The following is a 23142-nucleotide window of genomic DNA, read 5'->3' on the forward strand; positions in this document are numbered from 1 at the left end:
TGACAAGGTAAAAATCTATCGTTCTGATCAAGGCAGTTAACCCACTGTTCCCCGGGCGCCGATGACGTAGATCTCGATTAGGCAGCTCTGATTCAGAGGGGTTGGGTTAAAGCCCTAATAAAATAGTAACACGCCAAGGACTGTCTCAAATGACCTTGGTGACGTTTATAATGTTATTGGCTGTTCTTGCCGTAGTGTATGGAGAGTTGCACCTGCTATGGCGGAAATCAGAATTGAAATGAGGGGATGTGCAGTCTACAATGTGCACAACATGCCTGCTAACTACAGAAGACGCAGGGCGGTCCTGTGATTGACGTGTCTCCGCCTTGTAGTGGGAGGGACTTAACACAGTCCTGCAGTTGGAGAAATAAGGAAGTGAGTGAACAGGCTGGGGTATTGTCTAGATGGCATACAGCTTTTGTCAAATATACTTTTTTTTATTTTTTTATTTTTTTTATTTTAGCTAACCATAGATTTAGCTTTTCCTAACTTTAACCTGATCATCCTAACCTGGTACATTAATTATCCTAACCTGCTGCGTAAATTCTAAACCTGCTACGAAAAGTAAATTTTAACAAAAGCTGTATCCCTTCTAGCCACTACTACATGCTGGGCTAGGGTCGCGGAAGGATACATAGTCCCCATTCTAACCACGGCGAGTATACACCTCTATCCCGCCAGTGGAAACTCCATCTACAGAACGAGCACACTCGTAGTCTGGTTCATAGATAATCAGCCTAGATCTATCAAACATGGTATGTATTTTGATTCCTTTTTAGATCATTTATCAATGCATTCAATGCCACGATATAACGGGAAATGAATGAGGGTATTGGTAAAGATTTGAGGAAATCCTCTATTTTACCATTCATAGATTTACAGAATTCTATTTGACCGGGATTTAAATTAGGACCATCAAAAAGCGTGCTATTTTGCAGCTATTATGTCGTTGCATGGGATATTTAATTTAGACTCAAGAGGCTGAGTTGATTAGATTTGGAGGGACGTTTTCAGTAGCGATGCAATACATAAAATGGAGCGGGGATTCCGCGATAACTGCGCAATTCTTACGGCATATTAGCTGGCTTGGTGGCTATATCGGGGCATGTAGCCAATGATAGATACTTCATTGCATGTAGCTAACATGCCCCATGTTGCTGCACAGTGCAGATTGAATGAATTATTCTATTAGATTAATAGCATCGGGATAACTAGCAAGTTATACTAGACGATTACAGCATAGATATGTATCTAAAAGTAATTACATTTCAGAGTCTCTGTGTAGGTTGGAATGGAGTAGCGCGCTACGAATATGGGGTAGTGCTGCACGAGGGACAAGCCCTTGTAGCTATGCTGCTGATAGAAGTCAAATGTGTCTGATTGATAACCCATTTTATTAATTGGTGATCGAGTTACATATATCAACTCCTGTATGATATTGATTAAGATGCATCTAATTTTGAGGCACATTAATCAATTCAGTGGTTCGATAGGTCTATTAGCTGCTTTTGTCGATGTTGCATCATCGTGCTGTCTGTCTGTCTTGCAGCCTAGAGACTATGATGATGATGATGATGAAAGTTGCAACAATCTATCTATCGCCTCTGATCCGTAACAGAAATCCCAACATCTACCTCAAATGGGGAGGAATCAGACAAATTGCAACATTGTATATAGTTTGCCCGGCTGGCGTTCTACAGTACAGTAGTTAGAATGTTTCGGATGCTTCTTCACGCTCCGTTTATGTCAATGTAATGCCGACTGATTTGGTTGTCTTTTGCAAATTCTCAATGCAAATGCTATGATGCTTGTCGTTTCATCGAGTCGCCAAAGCTCTTTGGCGGTCACATAGGCAGCCCACTGTACAGTAGCCTAGGCAAGAACAGCAACAGCTGTTTGGTATGAATAAATTAATTTAAATGCAGAATACACTATTTGTTTGATGTCTTCCTTATCAAGGATAACTTCCGTTTGCAGTTACAAAATTGTTTTATGGCAATTATTATCAGACTAAATCAGCAATGCATTTCAAACTTCACTGTATAACTATCAAACAGTCCACAATCGGGTTCATTAAATTCCATATAAAAGTATCGCTCAGCCAAATGTCAGTCCTGATGTAGAAGGGATGCAGCCAGGGTGTGTTGAAGCAGGGAAAGGCCTCTCCCAATCAGTATGTTGATTCTCTGCCCTATGGATCGTTCACAGCTCTGGGGAAGTCAAGACATATAGACTACATTTTTTCTCTGTGTGAACAAATATCCCATATATGGTATTGAACCACTGCATGTACTAGGTTTCCTGTTGCATACCACTGTAATAATTGGAGTATATAAATTGATCTTTTGAAAAGTTTAATCTGTGCTTGAACCTCTGTGTAGTCCTACCGTACACTCCAACACAATACAGCTATTGAAGTGCAAACAGTGTGTCTCTATTGAGATGGATGTGTCATGTAAGTAGTCTGAGTGTAAACGGGCCTATCCTATTCCTGTTCCCGCCTTGTTTGCTGGTGCATGTGGAGTAACTTAGAGGACATCTGATCCAGTGCATTGAATCATTTATTTGCTTGGCAAATGGCCCCATCCAGGCATGGGCGGGTCAGTCTGTAAACTGCTATCAGGATTGTGTTCGTTCATTAGGCATCAAACTGACTGAAACAGGGAGGGACTACAGGGATGGACTCCAATAATAATGTTATTTAAAATATTTCCGTTGCAAAAAAAAATCCCTTGTGTGCCCAAATGAACACGACCCAGTTGTAGACTGAACTCAAACCACCACTCAGGTCAATATGGTGGCCTGGTCCTATCCTGCAGGCAGCAGTTAGTTAGCTGCTGGTGTTGCTGGTTGGTGACCAGCTGGACTAAAAGAAAAGACACCTACAGCACATTACGAGCTGAAAAGACTCCCGGTACAAAAGTGTGTGTTTGGGTGTATAGTGTTTCCCCGGGGACTAAGGGTTTCCTTTGTTATGAGTCATATTCATAAGCTATAGGGGAAGCAGGTCCTTTGAAAGAGGCCTGTTGGTTTGCATTGTCCATATATTGTATGGTGCCTCCGCTGACACTACCTACACTCTCCTGTAGCCTACTGCTGTAAAACTGTAGCCTACTGCTGTAAAACTGTAGCCTAGAGAGTTTTACCTTTATTTAACTAGGCAAGTCAGTTAAGAACAAACTCTTATTTTCAATGACGGCCTAGGAACAGTGGGTTAACTGCCTGTTCAGGGGTAGAACCACAGATTTGTACCTTGTCAGCTCGGGGATTCGATCTTGCAACCTTTCAGTTACTAGTCCAACGCTCTAACCACTAGGCTACCCTGCCACCACAGAGTAGAGAGACCAGAATAATACCTGCCTTGTCAATGATGTTTGAGAAGAATGGTGCACTGCATACCAGACTGAGCTCGCTAGTTTCTCCTGTAGGCTACTGCTGTAAGCCCAAGCCTGTATTTTAACCTAAAGACAGACACCAGAATACTAGGGGGGGGGGGGTGCTGTGTGTCAGCCTGTTGAGTCCCGTCTCTAGTCCCATACTGAGGTTGACACAACACCCTCATGTCCATTGGACACGGTGAATCAGAGGGAGTGTGTGTGTCTGGTCGTTGGGGTTGTTGTTGTGTAAATTCACCAGTACTTTGCTGCCTACCAGCAGATTGCTGCATCCACCCAGGCCCTGTTGCCTTCCTGCTAGACTGGCCAAAAGAGAGAGAGAGGGAGGGAGCCCCAGAGGGGAAAGGCCTGTAGCAGGAGTGTGGGTCTGGTTCCAGGCAGACCCAGCCATGCCAAGGGAAAGGAAAGGGCTGGAGAAGGCCTGGTCGCACAGCAGTACTGTGAGGCCCAGTCATGGAAAGGCAAGGGAAGGGATGGGCCGGTGTAGGCCTGGCTGCGCAGCAGCACGGTGAGGCCCAGTCATGGAAAGGCAAGGAAAGGGATGGGCCGGTGTAGGCCTGGCTGCGCAGCAGCACGGTGAGGCCCAGTCATGGAAAGGCAAGGGAAGGGATGGGCCTGGCTGCGCAGCAGCATGGTGAGGCCCAACTGTCTGAGAAACAGCCACAGGATCTCTGCCACTGAACCCACCCAACGCCCAGCCTTTCAGAGGGAAGAACAGTTAGATAGACACAACATTTCACAAACCTCACAGAGGGAGACAGGAAGAATGAGGAAAGTAAAGCAAAGGCTATTGTCCTCCATTTTATTGAATCACGTCAGCTAATGTATGGACCTGGGCCAGTGATGCAGCATCAGAGACATGTAGAGAGTAGTCAGCTAATGTATGGACCTGGGCCAGTGAGGCAGCATCAGAGACATGTAGAGAGTAGTCAGCTAATGTATGGACCTGGGCCAGTGATGCAGCATCAGAGACATGTAGAGAGTAGTCAGCTAATGTATGGACCTGGGCCAGTGATGCAGCATCAGAGACATGTAGAGAGTATTTTGCTATCAGCCGAAGTTAAAGAGCATCTCCAAAACAAAATAATGTAATTTGAGGTCTAGGACTTCAGATGAATCCCCTCCTCCATTGCTCTGTGTGATTTATCAGAACCAACAGACCGTATCACATGGAAGGGAAACCTCACCCCACACACAGTATGCCTACGCTACAAGGAGTGGTGGTTGTGTCATGGTGTCACGTGACCATTCATGTTGTTGACTGAGGCAGGTCTATGTTTAGTGTTGTCAAACCCCAGATATTGAATACACACAGATCTATCTATAAGCCTAGACACATACTGTACTGTAGGATATTTATTCTACATTGGGACAGAACTGGTTGCTATTCTGTGTGACTAATTTCACAGGAAACCTGGTGATGGAAACTATTGGCATACAGGGAAATGTCACTTAGAGGGTGTGTGTGTGAGTGTATGTTCCCACTGGCAGCACCAGGCACTCAGTTACGTCAGTGGTTTGTTTGCCGTAATCATAAGCATGTTTTCCCAATCTGGGGGGGGGGCACCTGTGGGATTGACCATTCACACACACACACACACACACACACACCAACAGGCTTTAGGTGCTTTCGTAAGACCTACGCTGCTGCTGCCACTGTGTGAATGTTTGTTTGAAAGCTGTGGCCCTGTGTGTGTCTAAACTCTAAAGATGTCATTCATCTGTGGGTCACTACTAAAAAGGAGTGCTGCCAAGTCACTCACTCACACACCTCTGACTCAGCTGTTAAATAGCACTAACAGAAACTGGGAGGTAGTCAGGAAGACCAAACCAACTGAATACACAGCCATTTTTTTCCCATGTTACAGCAGGCCAGGGCCAAGTTTAGAAATCATGAAATAGGACAGAACCGACTCTGTTTAAAATGTGTTTTATCTGGGTAATGTTCAGAAGGGAGAAAATGTTATGTACTACCTGAGCTTGGTCAATAAGAACACTCTTTTTCTGTTTCAAAAACATGTTTTAGTGTCCACTGACTGAACACATCCCAGGCTAGTCTAGCCTCTGGGCCAAGATTGCCTCTGTCTGGGCCAAGGTTGCCTCTGTCTGGGCCAAGGTTGCCTCTGTCTGGGCCAAGGTTGCCTCTGTCTGGGCCAAGGTTGCCTCTGTCTGGGCCAAGGTTGCCTCTGTCTGGGCCAAGGTATCCTCTGTCTGGACCAAGGTTGCCTCTGTCTGGACCAAGGTTGATTCTGTGCTTCTACACCTGCATTGCTTGCTGTTTGGGGTTTTAGGCTGGGTTTCTGTACAGCACTTCGAGATATTAGCTGATGTACGAAGGGCTATATAAAATAAACTTGATTTGATTTGATTCTGTCTGGGCCTAGGTTGACTCTGTCTGGACCAAGGTGGGGGATATTCCGGTTCCCCATCCAAGTCACTGGTCTGTAGAGGTCCCTGGTCTGAGCCTTGAACAGTGTCCTCGCCGTGGGGCAGGTGACAGTCAGGAGAACATGGTTAAGTAGTTTGGTATTGAGTGAATGAGTGATGTTGGTTTTCTTTCCCTCTTTTTTCCTCAGGCCGATCAGCTAACAGAGGAACAGATTGCAGGTAGGAACCACTGCGTAATCACTCCAGCATGCTTTTAACACGGCTGACTCATTTAATGAACAGCACACACACAGACATACAGGGCAAGCACACACACACATATACGCACACACATATACACACACACAGATATACACACACACACACACACATACATACACATACACATACACACACATATACACACACACATACACGTCCACACATATATACACACACACACACACACACACACATACACGTCCACACACACACACATATATACACGTCCACACACACACACACATACAGTGGGGAGAACAAGTATTTGATACACTGCCGATTTTGCAGGTTTTCCTACTTACAAAGCATGTAGAGGTCTGTAATTTTTATCATAGGTACACTTCAACTGTGAGAGACGGAATCTAAAACAAAAATCCAGAAAATCACATTGTATGATTTTTAAATAATTAATTTGCATTTTATTGCATGACATAAGTATTTGATCACCTACCAACCAGTAAGAATTCCGGCTCTCACAGACCTGTTAGTTTTTCTTTAAGAAGCCCTCCTGTTCTCCACTCATTACCTGTATTAACTGCACCTGTTTGAACTCGTTACCTGTATAAAAGACACCTGTCCACACACAATCAAACAGATTCCAACCTCTCCACAATGGCCAAGACCAGAGAGCTGTGTAAGGACATCAGGGATAAAATTGTAGACCTGCACAAGGCTGGGATGGGCTACAGGACAATAGGCAAGCAGCTTGGGGAGAAGGCAACAACTGTTGGCGCAATTATTAGAAAATGGAAGAAGTTGAAGATGACGGTCAATCACCCTCGGTCTGGGGCTCCATGCAAGATCTCACCTCGTGGGGCATCAATGATCATGAGGAAGGTGAGGGATCAGCCCAGAACTACCCGGCAGGACCTGGTCAATGACCTGATACACGTCCACACACACACACACATACACGTCCACACACACACACATATACACGTCCACAAACACACACACACACACATATATACGTCCACGCACACACACACACATATACACGTCCACACACACACACATACACGTCCACAAACACACACACACACACACACACGTCAACAGACAAACATACATACACGTCCACACACATACACACTCACATATCCAGTGAGCTCCAACAGTATTGGAACAGTGACATTTGTTGTTGTTTTGGCTGTGTACTCCAACACTTTGGGTTTGAAATAACACAATGACTATGAGGATAAAGTGCAGACTGCAGATCTTTAATTTGTGGGTATTTTCATACATATCGGGGGAACCATTTGGAAATTACAGCACTTTTTCTACATAGTCGCCCCCCCCCCCCCATTTTAGGGGACCAAAATTATTGGGACAAATTCACTTATGTGTATTAAAGTAGAAAAGTGGAGTATTTGGTCCCATATTCATATCACACACTGACTACATCAGGCGTGTGACTCTACAAACATGTTGGACACATTTGCTGTTTGTTTTGGTTGTGTTTCACATAATCTTGTGGCCAATAGAAATTAATGGTAATTAATGTATTGTCATTTTGGAGTCACTTTTATTGTAAATGGCAATAGAATATGTTTCTAAACACTTAAACATTAATGTGGACGTGATTGCTACCATGATTACAGATAATACTGAATGAATATTGAACAATGATGAGTGAGAAAGTTACAGACACACATATCATTCACCCAAGACATGCTAACCTAGCACCATTACCATAGCTGGGGAGGTTAGCATTTTTTGGGGGGTATGGTATTTATGCCTCTATCTTTCTCTACATCCTCCCTTTTAAAATATAGCTTCATGTAAAGTGATACCCATCCCACAACCAAAGCCTTGAGCGACAGCCAGAGAAACACTTTCATTCTCCCTCCCTTCTCACAGAGTTCAAAGAGGCGTTCTCCTTATTCGACAAGGATGGTGACGGCACTATCACGACCAAAGAGCTGGGCACCGTGATGAGGTCGCTGGGACAGAACCCCACAGAGGCTGAGCTGCAGGATATGATCAATGAGGTTGACGCTGACGGTGAGTGGGGAAATAAACACACTCGATATGTCAAAAAGGCAGGAAACAGGAAGCTTATAGACAAACCCGATTGGTGGAAAGTGGCCAGAGGAAGCTGGGGTAGTCACGGACACTTGTCTTGTGTCATCAAAAGAAGATAACTGCAGTTGCAGGATCTAAGCGTATCTGGTTATCTCCTCTGGATGCTGAACTACATAATCTTTCTAGGAATGTGCCATCAGCGGTTTAGTCACTCTGCCTGTCTGAGTCACTCTCGGTATCTTATGACAACCTCACTGTTACCTGCCTTACGGGCTGCTGGGGTGTACCAGCTCGCTGTCACAGTGTCCGCTTTACCAACAAGAGTCAGGCCTGTCACCGTGGTGAGTGACAGCTCTTCAAGAAGCCTGTCCCAACCCATCAACTTATCAACACAACTCCCTCCTGCCTAGATAGTTCTGGCTGAGTCAACAGCGACTCATGAATGGCACCCTATTCCTTTTCTAGTGCACTACTTTTGACCAGGTCCTATAGTGAGATGCACTTTGAGTGATTGAGAATGAGGATGATCATGCTGGATGTCAGTCGGCAGCGTCTTTGACTCTTAATGATGTTGGAAATGGAACCTGTCAGTCATCTAGGTGGCCGGTCAGTTCTACCAAACTGAGGTGAAGTCCTGTCAGCATCTAGGTGGCTGGTCAGACCTACCAAACTGAGGTGAAGTCCTGTCAGCATCTAGGTGGCTGGTCAGACCTACCAAACTGAGGTGATGTCCTGTCAGTCATCTAGGTGGCTGGTCAGTTCTACCAAACTGAGGTGAAGTCCTGTCAGTCATCTAGGTGGCTGGTCAGACCTACCAAACTGAGGTGATGTCCTGTCAGTCATCTAGGTGGCTGGTCAGTTCTACCAAACTGAGGTGAAGTCCTGTCAGTCATCTAGGTGGCTGGTCAGTTCTACCAAACTGAGGTGAAGTCCTGTCAGCGTCTAGGTGGCTGGTCAGTTCTACCAAACTGAGGTGAAGTCCTGTCAGCATCTAGGTGGCTGGTCAGACCTACCAAACTGAGGTGAAGTCCTGTCAGCATCTAGGTGGCTGGTCAGACCTACCAAACTGAGGTGAAGTCCTGTCAGTCATCTAGGTGGCTGGTCAGACCTACCAAACTGAGGTGAAGTCCTGTCAGCGTCTAGGTGGCTGGTCAGACCTACCAAACTGAGGTGAAGTCCTGTCAGCGTCTAGGTGGCTGGTCAGACCTACCAAACTGAGGTGAAGTCCTGTCAGTCATCTAGGTGGCTGGTCAGTTCTACCAAACTGAGGTGAAGTCCTGTCAGCATCTAGGTGGCTGGTCAGTTCTACCAAACTGAGGTGAAGTCCTGTCAGTCATCTAGGTGGCTGGTCAGTTCTACCAAACTGAGGTGAAGTCCTGTCAGCATCTAGGTGGCTGGTCAGTTCTACCAAACTGAGGTGAAGTCCTGTCAGTCATCTAGGTGGCTGGTCAGTTCTACCAAACTGAGGTGATGTCCTGTCAGTCATCTAGGTGGCTGGTCAGTTCTACCAAACTGAGGTGATGTCAGCGTCTAGGGTTTTGGTAAATGGGGCCTTATCGATCGGACTGCCATATTGATCGATCTCACCGTGGCTTGGCTCGCTGTATCTATCCAAAGTTCTCTCTTTGTTCTCAACAGCAGGGCCACTGATTATTCCTCTCCTTTCTCCTCTTTGTACATTCAGTTGCCTCATAGTGATGTCAACAGTATGGCTATAGATTCTTTACCAAACAAGCAGAGTGCATGACAGAGGAAGTAGAGAATGAGGTTAGCTTTACCCCAGAGAGCTGTGCTGTTGGTCTCTGTGAGAGGAGAGAGGCTTTACCCCAGACAGCTGTGCTGTTGGTCTCTGAGAGGAGAGAGGCTTTACCCCAGAGAGCTGTGCTGTTGGTCTCTGTGAGAGGAGAGAGGCTTTACCCCAGACAGCTGTGCTGTTGGTCTCTGAGAGGAGAGAGGCTTTACCCCAGAGAGCTGTGCTGTTGGTCTCTGAGAGGAGCGAGGCTTTACCCCAGAGAGCTGTGCTGTTGGTCTCTGAGAGGAGAGAGGCTTTACCCCAGAGAGCTGTGCTGTTGGTCTCTGAGAGGAGAGAGGCTTTACCCCAGAGAGCTGTGCTGTTGGTCTCTGAGAGGAGCGAGGCTTTACCCCAGAGAGCTGTGCTGTTGGTCTTTGTGAGAGGAGAGAGGATTTACCCCAGAGAGCTGTGCTGTTGGTCTCTGAGAGGAGAGAGGCTTTACCCCAGAGAGCTGTGCTGTTGGTCTCTGAGAGGAGAGAGGCTTTACCCCAGAGAGCTGTGCTGTTGGTCTCTGAGAGGAGAGAGGATTTACCCCAGAGAGCTGTGCTGTTGGTCTCTGAGAGGAGAGAGGCTTTACCCCAGAGAGCTGTGCTGTTGGTCTCTGAGAGGAGAGAGGCTTTACCCCAGAGAGCTGTGCTGTTGGTCTTTGTGAGAGGAGAGAGGATTTACCCCAGAGAGCTGTGCTGTTGGTCTCTGAGAGGAGAGAGGCTTTACCCCAGAGAGCTGTGCTGTTGGTCTCTGAGAGGAGAGAGGCTTTACCCCAGAGAGCTGTGCTGTTGGTCTCTGAGAGGAGAGAGGCTTTACCCCAGAGAGCTGTGCTGTTGGTCTCTGAGAGAGGAGAGAGGCTTTACCCCAGAGAGCTGTGCTGTTGGTCTCTGAGAGGAGAGAGGCTTTACCCCAGAGAGCTGTGCTGTTGGTCTCTGAGAGGAGAGAGGCTTTACCCCAGACAGCTGTGCTGTTGGTCTCTGAGAGGAGAGAGGCTTTACCCCAGAGAGCTGTGCTGTTGGTCTCTGAGAGGGGAGAGGCTTTACCCCAGAGAGCTGTGCTGTTGGTCTCTGAGAGGAGAGAGGCTTTACCCCAGAGAGCTGTGCTGTTGGTCTCTGAGAGGAGAGAGGCTTTATCCCAGAGAGCTGTGCTGTTGGTCTCTGAGAGGAGAGAGGCTTTACCCCAGAGAGCTGTGCTGTTGGTCTCTGAGAGGAGAGAGGCTTTACCCCAGAGAGCTGTGATGTTGGTCTCTGAGAGGAGCGAGGCTTTACCCCAGAGAGCTGTGCTGTTGGTCTCTCTGAGAGGAGAGAGGCTTTACCCCAGAGAGCTGTGCAGTTGGTCTCTGAGAGGAGAGAGGCTTTACCCCAGAGAGCTGTGCTGTTGGTCTCTGAGAGGAGAGAGGCTTTACCCCAGAGAGCTGTGCTGTTGGTCTCTGAGAGGAGAGAGGCTTTACCCCAGAGAGCTGTGCTGTTGGTCTTTGTGAGAGGAGAGAGGCTTTATCCCAGAGAGCTGTGCTGTTGGTCTCTGAGAGGAGAGAGGCTTTACCCCAGAGAGCTGTGCTGTTGGTCTCTGAGAGGAGAGAGGCTTTACCCCAGAGAGCTGTGCTGTTGGTCTCTGAGAGGAGAGAGGCTTTACCCCAGAGAGCTGTGCTGTTGGTCTCTCTGAGAGGAGAGAGGCTTTACCCCAGAGAGCTGTGCTGTTGGTCTCTGAGAGGAGAGAGGCTTTACCCCAGAGAGCTGTGCTGTTGGTCTCTGAGAGGAGAGAGGCTTTACCCCAGAGAGCTGTGCTGTTGGTCTCTGAGAGGAGCGAGGCTTTACCCCAGAGAGCTGTGCTGTTGGTCTCTGAGAGGAGAGAGGCTTTACCCCAGAGAGCTGTGCTGTTGGTCTCTGAGAGGAGCGAGGCTTTACCCCAGAGAGCTGTGCTGTTGGTCTCTCTGAGAGGAGAGAGGCTTTACCCCAGAGAGCTGTGCAGTTGGTCTCTGAGAGGAGAGAGGCTTTACCCCAGAGAGCTGTGCTGTTGGTCTCTGAGAGGAGCGAGGCTTTACCCCAGAGAGCTGTGCTGTTGGTCTCTGAGAGGAGCGAGGCTTTACCCCAGAGAGCTGTGCTGTTGGTCTCTGAGAGGAGCGAGGCTTTACCCCAGAGAGCTGTGCTGTTGGTCTCTGAGAGGAGCGAGGCTTTACCCCAGAGAGCTTTGCTGTTGGTCTCTGAGAGGAGAGAGGCTTTTCCCCAGAGAGCTGTGCTGTTGGTCTCTGAGAGGAGCGAGGCTTTACCCCAGAGAGCTGTGCTGTTGGTCTCTCTGAGAGGAGAGAGGCTTTACCCCAGAGAGCTGTGCAGTTGGTCTCTGAGAGGAGAGAGGCTTTACCCCAGAGAGCTGTGCTGTTGGTCTCTGAGAGGAGCGAGGCTTTACCCCAGAGAGCTGTGCTGTTGGTCTCTCTGAGAGGAGAGAGGCTTTACCCCAGAGAGCTGTGCTGTTGGTCTCTGAGAGGAGAGAGGCTTTACCCCAGAGAGCTGTGCTGTTGGTCTCTGAGAGGAGCGAGGCTTTACCCCAGAGAGCTGTGCTGTTGGTCTCTGAGAGGAGCGAGGCTTTACCCCAGAGAGCTGTGCTGTTGGTCTCTGAGAGGAGCGAGGTTTTACCCCAGAGAGCTGTGCTGTTGGTCTCTGTGAGAGGAGAGAGGCTTTACCCCAGACAGCTGTGCTGTTGGTCTCTGAGAGGAGAGAGGCTTTACCCCAGAGAGCTGTGCTGTTGGTCTCTGAGAGGAGAGAGGCTTTACCCCAGAGAGCTGTGCTGTTGGTCTCTGAGAGGAGAGAGGCTTTACCCCAGAGAGCTGTGCAGTTGGTCTCTGTGAGAGGAGAGAGGCTCTGAAGTAGTGTTTCTCTTATCATTCACTGTTATCTCCTCATGTGAAAAATATTTGGATTTCATTGGTTTCAGCTGTTTTTTTAGAGGCCTTTCTGCCTTGCCTAGGAAAAGCTAGCCTGTGGAATGAATATCGTCACAGACAATAGAATGAGTCTGCTTCCTATAATTTGCAATAGCAGTGCCTCCTTATATAGCCTATATAATCACACCATCTCCCACTAGTTCCGTCTCTCCTCTTCTCTCCCTTGCTCCATCTTTCTCCCACCCACTCCATCTCCCCCTCTCGTACGCCACAGGCAGAGTCATACCCAAGAGTCAGTCAGCTCTCATCACTCCAGACGTCCTCTTCCAGTGGTGCTTTTCCTGCCTTGCTACCTAGTGTCTAAACACACACATGCACTCACACACCTAGTTGAGTGTCTGTGTCCCTGTCTGTGTCCCTGTCTGTGTCCCTGTCTGTGTCCCTGTCTGTGTCCCTGAGTGTTAGTTAACAGGTCGTTATCTAGATACATGGGTTCCGATACGATACATAAACGATCCGTTTTGATTCGAGAACAAATCGATTTGATGCTTTTCACATTTGTTGCATAAACACATTCATTTTCCATTCTAAATGAAAATCTTCTGCTGATGAAGCTCATGGGCTGGGGCCTCTCTGAGCAGGGGCCTCTGAGCTGGGGCCTCTCTGAGCAGGGGCCTCTCTGAGCCTGTGTGTGTGTAAATTACAAATCAGCTATGACATAGCCAATGAATATATAGCACCATTTTGGATATGTATTGCGCTCTGCACCTTTAACTGAATGAGGTAGTTCTGTCTCCTGCAATCCAGGCAACGGTACCATTGACTTTCCAGAGTTCCTGACCATGATGGCCAGAAAAATGAAGGACACAGACAGCGAGGAGGAGATCCGTGAAGCCTTCAGGGTATTCGACAAGGTAAGGTACTACATGTATTCAGTGCCAGTTTTACATGTACAATTTTGGCAAACCCCCCCGTCCTTGGAGAGTAGATACTATTATCATCATACGCAATTGTGCTTCGTTCTAAACTAGTAAACAGTCAACTTTCATAAGATGTACCCACCTTTAATAAACACATCGTCAAACTCTTCCTGTTATGGTGACGCTATATATATATATATACAGTGGGGCAAAAAAGTATTTAGTCAGCCACCAATTGTGCAAGTTCTCCCACTTAAAAAGATGAGAGAGGCCTGTAATTTTCATCATAGGTAGACTTCAACTATGACAGACAAAGTGAGGAAAAAAAATCCAGAAAATCACATTGTAGGATGTTTTATGAATTTATTTGCAAATTATGGTGGAAAATAAGTATTTGGTCAATAACAAAAGTTTATCTCAATACTTTGTTATATACCCTTTGTTGGCAATGACAGAGGTCAAACGTTTTCTGTAAGTCTTCACAAGGTTTTCACACACTCTTGCTGGTATTTTGGCCCATTCCTCCATGCAGATCTCCTCTAGAGCAGTGATGTTTTGGGGCTGTTTCTGGGCAACACGGACTTTCAACTCCCTCCAAAGATTTTCTATGGGGTTGAGATCTGGAGACTGGCTAGGCCACTCCAGGACCTTGAAATTCTTCTTACGAAGCCACTCCTTCGTTGCCCGGGCGGTGTGTTTGGGATCATTGTCATGCTGAAAGACCCAGCCACGTTTCATCTTCAATGCCCTTGCTGATGGAAGGAGGTTTTCACTCAAAATCTCACGATACATGGCCCCATTCATTCTTTCCTTTACACGGATCAGTCGTCCTGGTCCCTTTGCAGAAAAACAGCCCCAAAGCATGATGTTTCCACCCCCATGCTTCACAGTAGGTATGGTGTTCTTTGGATGCAACTCAGCATTCTTTGTCCTCCAAACACGACGAGTTGAGTTTTTACCAAAAAGTTCTATTTTGGTTTCATCTGACCATATGACATTCTCCCAATCTTCTTCTGGATCATCCAAATGCTCTCTAGCAAACTTCAGATGGGCCTGGACATGTACTGGCTTAAGCAGGGGGACACGTCTGGCACTGCAGGATTTGAGTCCCTGGCGGCGTAGTGTGTTACTGACGGTAGGCTTTGTTACTTTGGTCCCAGCTCTCTGCAGGTCATTCACTAGGTCCCCCCGTGTGGTTCTGGGATTTTTGCTCACCGTTCTTGTGATCATTTTGACCCCACGGGGTGAGATCTTGCGTGGAGCCCCAGATCGAGGGAGATTATCAGTGGTCTTGTATGTCTTCCATTTCCTAATAATTGCTCCCACAGTTGATTTCTTCAAACCAAGCTGCTTACCTATTGCAGATTCAGTCTTCCCAGCCTGGTGCAGGTCTACAATTTTGTTTCTGGTGTCCTTTGACAGCTCTTTGGTCATGGTCATAGTGGAGTTTGGAGTGTGACTGTTTGAGGTTGTGGACAGGTGTCTTTTATACTGATAACAAGTTCAAACAGGTGCCATTAATACAGATAACGAGTGGAGGACAGAGGAGCCTCTTAAAGAAGAAGTTACAGGTCTATGAGAGCCAGAAAACTTGCTTGTTTGTAGGTGATCAAATACTTATTTTCCACCATAATTTGCAAATAAATTCATAAAAAATCCTACAATGTGATTTTCTGGATTTTTTTTCTCATTTTGTCTGTCATAGTTGAAGTGTACCTATGATGAAAATTACAGGCCTCTCTCATATTTTTAAGTGGGAGAACTTGCACAATTGGTGGCTGACTAAATACTTTTTTGCCCCACTGTATCATTAACCGTCCAATGGGATTTAATTCTCCACTCATCATTACCCAATGGGGATTTGCCTCTCGGTTATATCCTGATTGCTCACCCAATGGGAATGCCTTTCCATCTATTCTCCCCCAATGGGATTCCTTCTCTCCTGTGTCTCCAGGACGGAAACGGCTACATCAGCGCTGCAGAGCTCCGCCACGTCATGACAAACCTGGGGGAGAAGTTAACAGACGAGGAGGTCGACGAGATGATCAGAGAAGCAGACATTGACGGAGACGGACAGGTCAACTATGAAGGTACGAGGACAGTACACCTAGCCCTGTATGATGAACCAGCCACATGTAGCAGTGGTTATTAGATTGGAGACAGACAGGTCAACTATGAAGGTACGAGGACAGTACACCTAGCCCTGTATGATGAACCAGCCACGTGTAGCAGTGGTTATTAGATTGGAGACAGACAGACAGGTCAACTATGAAGGTACGAGGACAGTACACCTAGCCCTGTATGATGAACCAGCCACATGTAGCAGTGGTTATTAGATTGGAGACAGACAGGTCAACTATGAAGGTAAGAGGGCAGAAGGGGAGAGTGGGGTAAGTTGAGGGGAGGGGGCCAACTCCATATTAATGCCCATGATTTTGGAATGAGATGTTTGACGAGCAGGTGTCCACATACTTTTGGTCATGTAGTGTATGTCATAACTGCTGATAACTTGTCATTATATGGTCACTGTCATGACCCTTATTTACACCTGTTGTGACCTATACTGCATTATTTAATGGCTGGTTATGACACCTACATAAGAGTTTCAAAACCCAATTTTTTTTCAAATGAGTTCTTTTCCCTGCAAAGAAGTTTCCTTTCGTTTTGAAAGTTTGTTTCATAAATCCTTTGTGTCTGTTGTAATGAATTATTTACAGTCATGTAGTTTTTCCTTCATATTTTAAATAACTTGTAGAAAATACACTTTGACACTGTCAAGAAGCATTTTGACCATCCTGTGTCACTTTACTTAGACTAAGAAAATACACATTATGACCATCATAAGTATATAAGCCAGATAGAAGGGCATGTATGTGATAGGCCTATCAATCATCAGTCAAAAAGAGGGTGTCTTGTCCTGATCCTGCAATCTGCTCCTGCATTCATCCCAGTCATCAGCAACAGAGCAGGGGCCTCTGTTAGGTGCATGTCGGACATCAATTGCAATGATATTTCAATATTGTACATTTTCAGGAAATGTTATAACATAAACATACTGTTGACAAGTAGGCTATGGTGTAATGGAATGTTTTACCTTGTTTTGTGGGTTTTGACACTCATGTAGGTGTCATAACCAGCCAGAAAATAACGCAATATATATCACAACAGGTCTAACTATTTCATGACAGTGTTATGACCATATTATAACAGGTTATGTCAGCTGTTATGGCATACTATGACAAGGTAATGGCCGTGTCAGAAGGCGTAATGGCCGTGTCATAAGGCGCAATGGCCGTGTCATAAGGCGCAATGGCCCTGGGTGTCAAGTAAAGTGTTACCGAAACCACATTGAAAAAGTGGTAAGCAAGTTAGGTCTAAAAAATGAATTTTCACCAAGTCAAATGAATTTGTGTTAGAGGTTTCATGATGCTTGTATCTAAACCAAAGTAGATCATTTAAAGGTTGTTCTATACATCAGTTGGGGTCTCTATAACCTTCAATATGAGGTCCTAAACCTAGCATGAAAGTGCATCCTTGTAGCTGTGTGGGCAAAATGTTTCCTTGGGGTAAGTTGAGCCAATGGTTTAGCCAATGGCAAGTTGAGCAAATTAAAGTGTTTTCTTTCCAGGCGTAATGCGAGGCATTATCGCTGGGATATGAGGTAACGACAGTGCCTGTCCTATGTAAATAAAATAGAAATACATTATTTAAAAATTAAATAAAACATTTTTTTTAAGTGTTAGGTGTTGAAAGGTGATTTAAAAGGCAAACGAGCGATGTGATTGTGTTGCATTGGTTGGGAATTAAAGTCAGACATGGTTTTTACAAGGTAGTGGTGAGATTTCATTCAGTACAGAAATGTGTAGGCGGCTTAACTTACCGTGTCCTGCAGCTCAACTTACCCCATGCCTGGGGTAAGTTTTTCAACATTGTTTTCAAAACTGTAATGTTTACATCCATTCTGATTATTTCTAGGGATACACAACATCCTGAAGTATATGTACAGTGGCTTCAGAAAGTATTCGTACCCCTTGACTTATCCCAAATTTTGTTGTGTTACAGCCCGAGATCCAAAATGGATTAAATATAGGTTTTTCTATTCACACACAATACCCCCTAATGATGAAGTGAAATCATGTTTTTATAAATGTTAGCAAATGTATTGAAAATGAAATACAGAAATATCTAATTTACATAATTATTAACACCCCTGAGTCAATACTACGTAGATGCATTTTTGGAAGCAATTTCAGCTGAGTAAGTCATTCTAAGAGCTTTCCACACCTGGCATGTGCAATATGTGCCCACTTTTTTTGTATTCTTTTCAAAATTCTTCAAGCTCTGTCAAATTGGTTGTTGATCATTGGTAGACAACCATTTTCAGGTCTTGCCATTGATTTAAGTAGATCTAAGTCAAAACTGTAACTCGGCCACTCAGGAACATTCACTGTCTTCTTGGTAAGTAACTCCAGTCTAGATTTGGCCTTGTGTTTTAGGTTATTGTCCTGCTGAAAAGTGAATTCACCTCCCAGTGTCTGGAGGAAAGAGAACTGAACCAGGTTTTCCTCTAGGATTTTGTTTGTGCTTAGATACATTATATTAATTTTTTTTATCCTGAAAAACTCCCCAGTCCTTAATGATTACAAGCATACCCACAACATTATGCAGCCACCACTATGCTTGAAAATATGGAGAGTGGTAGTCTGTAATGTGTTGTATTGGATTTGCCCCAAACATAACACTTTGTAGTCAGGGCAAAAAGTAATTTGCTTTGCAACATTTTTTTGGCACTATTACTATAGTGCCTTGTTGCAAACAGGATTCATGTTTTAGAATATATTTTTTCTGCACAGGCTTCCTTTTCACTCTGTCAATTAGGTTAGTATTGTGACTACAATGTTGTTTCATCCTCAGTTTTCTCCTATCACAGTCACTTAACAGTTTTAGTCACCATTGGCCTCATGGTGAAATCCCGGAGCGGTTTCCTTCCTCTGCGGCAACTGAGTTAGGAAGGACGCCTGTGTATTTGTAGTGACAGTGTATTGATACACCATCTAAAGTGTAATTAATAACTTCACCATACTCAAAAGGATATTCAATGTCTGCTTATTATTTTTATCCACCTACCAATAGGTGCCCTTCTTTGTGAGGCATTAGAAAACCTCCCCGGTCTTTGTGGTTGAATCTGTGTTTGAAATTCACTGCTCGACTGAGGGACCTTACAGATAATTGTATGTGTGTGGTACAGAGATGAGATAGTCGTTCAAAAATCACGTGAAACATTATTATTGCACACAGAGTGAGTCCATGCAACATGTGACTTTTTAAGTAAATTTTTACTCCTAAACTTATTTAGACTTGCCATAACAAAGTGGTTGAATACTTATTGACTCAAGACATTTCAACTTTACATAATAATTGAAAAACATAATTCCACTTTGACATTATAAGGTAGGCAAAAAATAATGATATCTCAATTTTAAAATTCAAAATGTAGAATAAGTGAAGGGTGATGAATACTTTCTAAAGGCATTGTAGATATCTTTGTTAGAAAGAATACTATATTTCCCTCTTGTCTACACCTAACCAAGCCACATGTGGCAGTGGTTATTAGATGGGAGACAAACAGGTCAACTGTGAAGGACAGTAGTTGAGCCAGACTAGCTATGTGTAGTGTTCATTAGGGCTCACAACAGAAAGATTCAAATCGATTTGCAATGGTATACAAAACATCTGTGTCTTTATTATAAGTCCAGGTAACCCTTCTTTGTTTCAGTCCGTTTTCATCTATAACCAGCTACATGTAACGGTCAGTGCCAGCCCTGGAGCTCACCTTTTACCACTGGCTGCCTCAACTTCAAAATGGCCTGAGTCGCTCCCCTACTCGAAACCAACATTCGACCCCTCTGATGTCAAACTACTGACTAGTATCCCTTCTTTTCTTTCCAAAATACTTGATCATGCTGTCTCTGACACACTCTCGCTATCTCTCTCAGAATGATCTTCTTGACCCTAACCAGTCAGGCTTCAAGTCGGGTCACTGAACCGAGACCGCTCTTCTCTGTGTCACGGAGGCTCTCCACTCTGCCAAAGCTGACTCTCCCTCTGTTCTCATCCTCCTAGATCTATCCGTTGCCTTTGACACCATGAACCATCAGATCCTCCTCTCCACCCTCTCAGGGCTGGGAGTCTCAGGCTCTGCCTCCTCTCCACCCTCTCAGGGCTGGGAGTCTCAGGCTCTATCAGATCCTCCTCTCCACCTTCTCAGGGCTGGGGGTCTCAGGCTCTGCCTCCTCTCCATCCTCTCAGGGCTGGGAGTCTCAGGCTCTGCACACTCCTGGATTACATCCTACCTGGCAGGCCACTCCTACCAGTTGACATGGAGAGGATCTGTGTCTGCACCACGTACTTTCACTACTGGTGTCCCCCAGGGCTCAGTTCTAGACCCTCTTCTCTCTATACACCAAGTCACGCGGCTCCGTCATATCCTCACATGATCTCCTATCATTGCTATGCGGATGACACTCAACTACTTTTCTCCTTCCCCTCTTCTCACACTCAGGTGGCGACACGCATCTCTGCGTGCTTGGCAGATATCTCAGCTTGGATGTCGGCCCACTACCTCAAGCTCAACCAAACTCAAGATCTTCCTCTCGGGGACGGCCTGCACGCTCCAAGACCTCTCCATCATGGTTGACAACTCCACAGTGTCCCCCTCCCAGAGTGCAAAGAACCTTGGTGTGACCCTGGACAGCACCCTATCATTCTCTGCAAACATCAAAGCAGAGACTCGCTCCTGCAGGTTCATGCTCTATAACATCCGTAGAGTACGACCCTATCTCACACAGGAAGCAGCGCAGGTCCTAATCCACGCACTTGGTCATCTCCCGTCTAGACTACTGTTACTCACTGTTGGCTGGGCTCCCCACTTGTGCCATCAAACCCCTGCAACTTATCCAGAATACCGCAGCCTGCCTGATGTTCAACCTTCCCAAATTCTCCCATGTCATCCCGCTCCTCCGCACACTCAACTGGCTTCCAGTTGAAGCTCGCATCCACTAAAAGAACATGGTACTTGCCTACGGAGCAGCAAGAAGAACTGCCCCTCTCTAACTTCAGGCTCTGCTCAAACCCTACACCCCAACCCGAGCCACCTTTTGGTCTTCTCCCGCTCAGCCCAGTCCAAGCTCTCCTCTGTCCTGGCACTACAATGTTGGAACCAGCTTCCCCCTGATGCTAGGACAGCAGAGTCCCTGTCCATCTTCTGAAAGCACATGAAACCCTACCTCTTCAAAGAGTATCTTTAATAATCCCACAGCACGCCCTTCTCACCCCTTATTAGATAGAACCGTTCCAAGATGGAGATGCCATGAGGCCATTTGAATGAATCATCGTCACCATGCTAGAAGGCAGCCTTTTACTCTTTTTCTTGTGCTCTCTCCCTCTCTCTCTCTCTCTCTCTCTCTCTCTGTCTCTGTCTCTGTCTCTGTCTGTCTCTCTCTGTCTCTCTCTGTCTCTGTCTCTCTTTCTTCCTCTTTCACTCTTATTCCCACAGAGCATTACACTGTTCTAATATTCTAGAAGGAGACAGAGCATTACACTGTTCTAATATTCTAGAAGGAGACAGAGCATTACACTGTTCTAATATTCTAGAAGGAGACAGAGCATTACACTGTTCTAATATTCTAGAAGGAGACAGAGCATTACACTGTTCTAATATTCTAGAAGGAGCTGTCGACACAATAAACAGTCCATACATCTTGGCTTCCATACTCCCTCCTCCCTCCCGCATTGTGCCATTAAACACCATACAGTATGTTCTCTATAAGCGTTTGAAAGACTTTGTGTTTGTGTTGTATTCACAGTGCAGTGACTTTTTAATGAAATAAGCTTAATGAGGTGAACATGGAAGCTGTTTGGAAACGGGACATTAATTAGAATGATGTGTGTTCTGTTCCTACACTGTTTGATGTAAAAGAAAAATGAATAAAACAATTTAGCAGGTGACTGCCCCGCCTAGTCCTGGGCTAATGGGGCCCAATGAGCTACAGTACGTTCCTAATCTTTGTCTTTGTGTTCTCTCTTTGTCTGTCTCTCTCTCTCCTACAGAGTTTGTACAGATGATGACTGCAAAGTGAACCTCGCCCGACTTGCCCTGTTCCCTCTTAGAGAGAAAAAAAATAATTATGTTTTACTTACCTCTTGGGGAAAAAACTGTTTTCATTTATTCATACTGTTTCTCTATAGAAAAATAATAAAATGTTGAAATAAAATCTCTTTCCACACAGAGAAAAAAAAAAGATATAAAACGTATAGAAAAAGTGTCTGCATGATATGGTTAGTGACCCTGTCCCCCAAAAAAATGACTTCAGCATTAGTACTTTAAAGATGCAAATACAAACCCTGTAATAACTACCTTCAAAGCGAAGCAAGGCATTTGGATCCCATGGAACCTTCTAACCCCTTCCAGGTTCCATCTATCTGCTAGTGGTATTGTTTGGTCTGGCCGTCTCTCTTTCTCTTCTCGGTTTTCTGGTCTTTATGCATGCAGCTTGTGACTGGAGCACTCCCTGCAGCCAATCAGAGCGTGCTGATTCCACAGGGGCATCGTTGGTCTGGTACAGTTGTATTTGGAGAGGAATCCTAGTGATATGGTATATGAAAGGAAAAATGGTTCTTATTCAAGCTGAAAGCTGAATGGAACTTACTTGTATGTTAGATTTAAAATATATATATTTAAAAAAAAATATATTACATTTTCAAAATGTTTGGCATGTTTTTTTTTTTTTGTTATGTTATTTGGAGGTCCATGTTAGGTATGTGTGTGTACCTGTTCTGAATAGGAGGGATATAAGGAGGCTTATGGTGGAGCTAAGTTTAGTTTTTTTCATCTTTCTGGCTCTAAGGGAGATTCACCTTTTGCTTTCTTCAGTTTTCTCGACTCGGACAGGAGTGTGGAGAGGTTGTGTTTACCTGCAGTATGCATTCTGTACGTAGGAGTTTCAGCACGAGTCTTATCCACTGTTCATCTGAGTTCACTTTACATTCATTCCAAGTTGTACATGCTAGTCTTCATTTATTTTTTCTTCTTTTTTTCAAATAAAAAAAATACCGTGGACTTTGAACGGGTTTCTCGTGTGGTTATTTTAGGGACATGATAAGATGTCGTGTTTGACCACACGTGACAGGTTTTTATCTATTGCCAAATATCAACTGATATTGGATAATATCTGATAAAGATCCATTAGGCATATTTCAATAATAGTCCTAGCAAACTCAATTACTCAACATCACTCTTTATCCTTTGTAGGCTAAAGTGTCATGTGACAGTGTTAAACTTAGCATTACCACACAGCATTACCACTCATTACCACACAGCAACATTTGAGCCTTGCAGTAAAAGGAAAGTACACCACTGTTTTCTTTCTCACGGAGCCCCAGATATACATACACATCTACGGCTGGGCTTCCTCTTTCTCTCGCTCTACATCTGAG

General features: G+C 45.2%; 1 protein-coding gene across 1 annotated transcript; it reads left to right on the forward strand.

Annotated features, from left to right (window-relative positions):
* Nucleotides 1-394: 394 nt before the first annotated feature.
* LOC139582571 (calmodulin-1) lies at nucleotides 395-22772 on the forward strand. Its single transcript, XM_071412695.1, has 6 exons — nucleotides 395-755; nucleotides 5972-6002; nucleotides 7905-8048; nucleotides 13535-13641; nucleotides 15602-15737; nucleotides 21757-22772. The coding sequence occupies exons 1-6, from the start codon at nucleotides 753-755 to the stop codon at nucleotides 21783-21785; spliced, it is 450 nt and encodes a 149-aa protein (XP_071268796.1). The 5' UTR covers nucleotides 395-752; the 3' UTR covers nucleotides 21786-22772.
* The last annotated feature ends 370 nt before the right edge of the window (nucleotides 22773-23142 follow it).

This window comes from Salvelinus alpinus, chromosome 8 (genome assembly GCF_045679555.1).
Source record: "Salvelinus alpinus chromosome 8, SLU_Salpinus.1, whole genome shotgun sequence".
In the NCBI taxonomy this organism is placed as follows: domain Eukaryota; kingdom Metazoa; phylum Chordata; class Actinopteri; order Salmoniformes; family Salmonidae; genus Salvelinus; species Salvelinus alpinus.

Coding starts and splice junctions, on each gene's coding strand:
- LOC139582571 (XM_071412695.1), top strand. Junction 8,049..13,534: donor CAATGAGGTTGACGCTGACG/GTGAGTGGGGAA, acceptor CCTGCAATCCAG/GCAACGGTACCATTGACTTT. Junction 15,738..21,756: donor CGGACAGGTCAACTATGAAG/GTACGAGGACAG, acceptor TCTCTCCTACAG/AGTTTGTACAGATGATGACT.